General features: G+C 35.5%; 1 protein-coding gene across 1 annotated transcript in view; it reads left to right on the top strand.

Annotated features, from left to right (window-relative positions):
* Positions 1-43: 43 nt before the first annotated feature.
* Positions 44-1,379, top strand: part of LOC119591430 (nucleoporin NUP188 homolog) — a gene marked incomplete in the record, with an annotated part of 23,587 nt that continues 22,251 nt past the window's right edge. The window contains 1 exon segment of the mRNA XM_037940171.1: positions 44-186. Coding sequence (XP_037796099.1) covers positions 155-186 — 32 coding nt within the window.

The following is a 1,379-nucleotide window of genomic DNA, read 5'->3' on the forward strand; positions in this document are numbered from 1 at the left end:
TTAGGCCCGTAACCTTAGTTAAATTTCCCGGAAACCCAAGGGCCGGGGGGTCGAGGGTCCGGCTCTTTCCCTCCTCGTTTGTTTACATCAACTTCAAAACATGACGAAAGTCCCTTGCTGAAAACATTTAAAATTACTCATTTCTCATACGATCATGGTCAATATAGAGGACTTTGAGCTTGTCAGGTGAGTGGTTATGGATATAAGGCTCATATGTATGGGTTAGATAATTGAATAAGTATTGTTTGTTGCTGATAATAGAGGTATTTTCTGTGAGGTATTTTAGGTTCATGTTGGGTCGACGAATTTTCTTTTGTTCTTTTAGTGATGACCATTAAAGACTTTTTTTTTTTTTGCTTCATTAACTGTTTGGAAAACACATTCTTTCAAAACTTGGCTCTGTTCTCATTGTTATGTTTGGTTCAAATCCACGTAAGAACTTGTTTTATTGTGTGATCCGAAATATGAAGTTCAAGCAGCTCCCTGATAAGCAATTGCTGCAACACCAGTATTGCACGCTATTGCAAAAGCCGACAAACCACACCAGTGTATATTTTGATCAGTAAGATTTATAGATTAATAGTAAAAGGCCAGGGAGGTCTTATATCCGAAACGGTTTAACAGAAAAAGGCCAGGGAGGTCGATAAACACTGTCCTGTCAGATAATATTTGGGGATTTTGCCGTTGCTGGAAAGAAGAGGCTGTGCTGGTCATTGAAAGGCTATTGGTGGGTGTGTAGGTTTCTTCTAAACATATAGCTATAGTTGTATTTTCATTCAGCTATTGCTTAAACATTATTAAATAAATGGAGATGTTTGAGCAAAGTAAAGTTGGAAAGAGATTCACAGAAACTGTATAGCAATATCCCATATATCCTAAGACATAAGTTGTATGTAATAATAGAGAATTGCGAAGAAATTCTTGGGAAATAATAAATAAGTAATCTGGAAATTGATATGAAAAAGAACTGTAAAAATAAATAGGTAAACTTATGCCTCTAACATTCTCTTAGAACCTTTTTATGTGCACTTGTTGACTGGAAATCACACTTGAGAATGAACAAAGACATTTTTCTTGGCTTTCCACTGTCATGCACAAACCCTTTCTCTTACCTTTCCTTACTGTCTAAAGAGCCTTTTTTGAGGGGAAACGCTCCTTATATTTCTATAAGTGTCTTATTTTTTGTTAGGCCAGAAAAGGAGTGAAGGCCATTTAATAATCGTGGAGTTATTAGTTTTTGTATTAACATTTTTTTTTCTTTTTCTGTAGTATACATGACAACCCTAGTTTTCTAAGACACTCTTCATTTGTTTCATTTTTGCAATACAGCTTTAGCTGCCATCCTCCAACATGCAGAAACAAAGCTAATTTGAAATAAA

Source organism: Penaeus monodon, chromosome 28, assembly GCF_015228065.2.
Source record: "Penaeus monodon isolate SGIC_2016 chromosome 28, NSTDA_Pmon_1, whole genome shotgun sequence".
Taxonomy (NCBI): Eukaryota; Metazoa; Arthropoda; class Malacostraca; order Decapoda; family Penaeidae; genus Penaeus; species Penaeus monodon.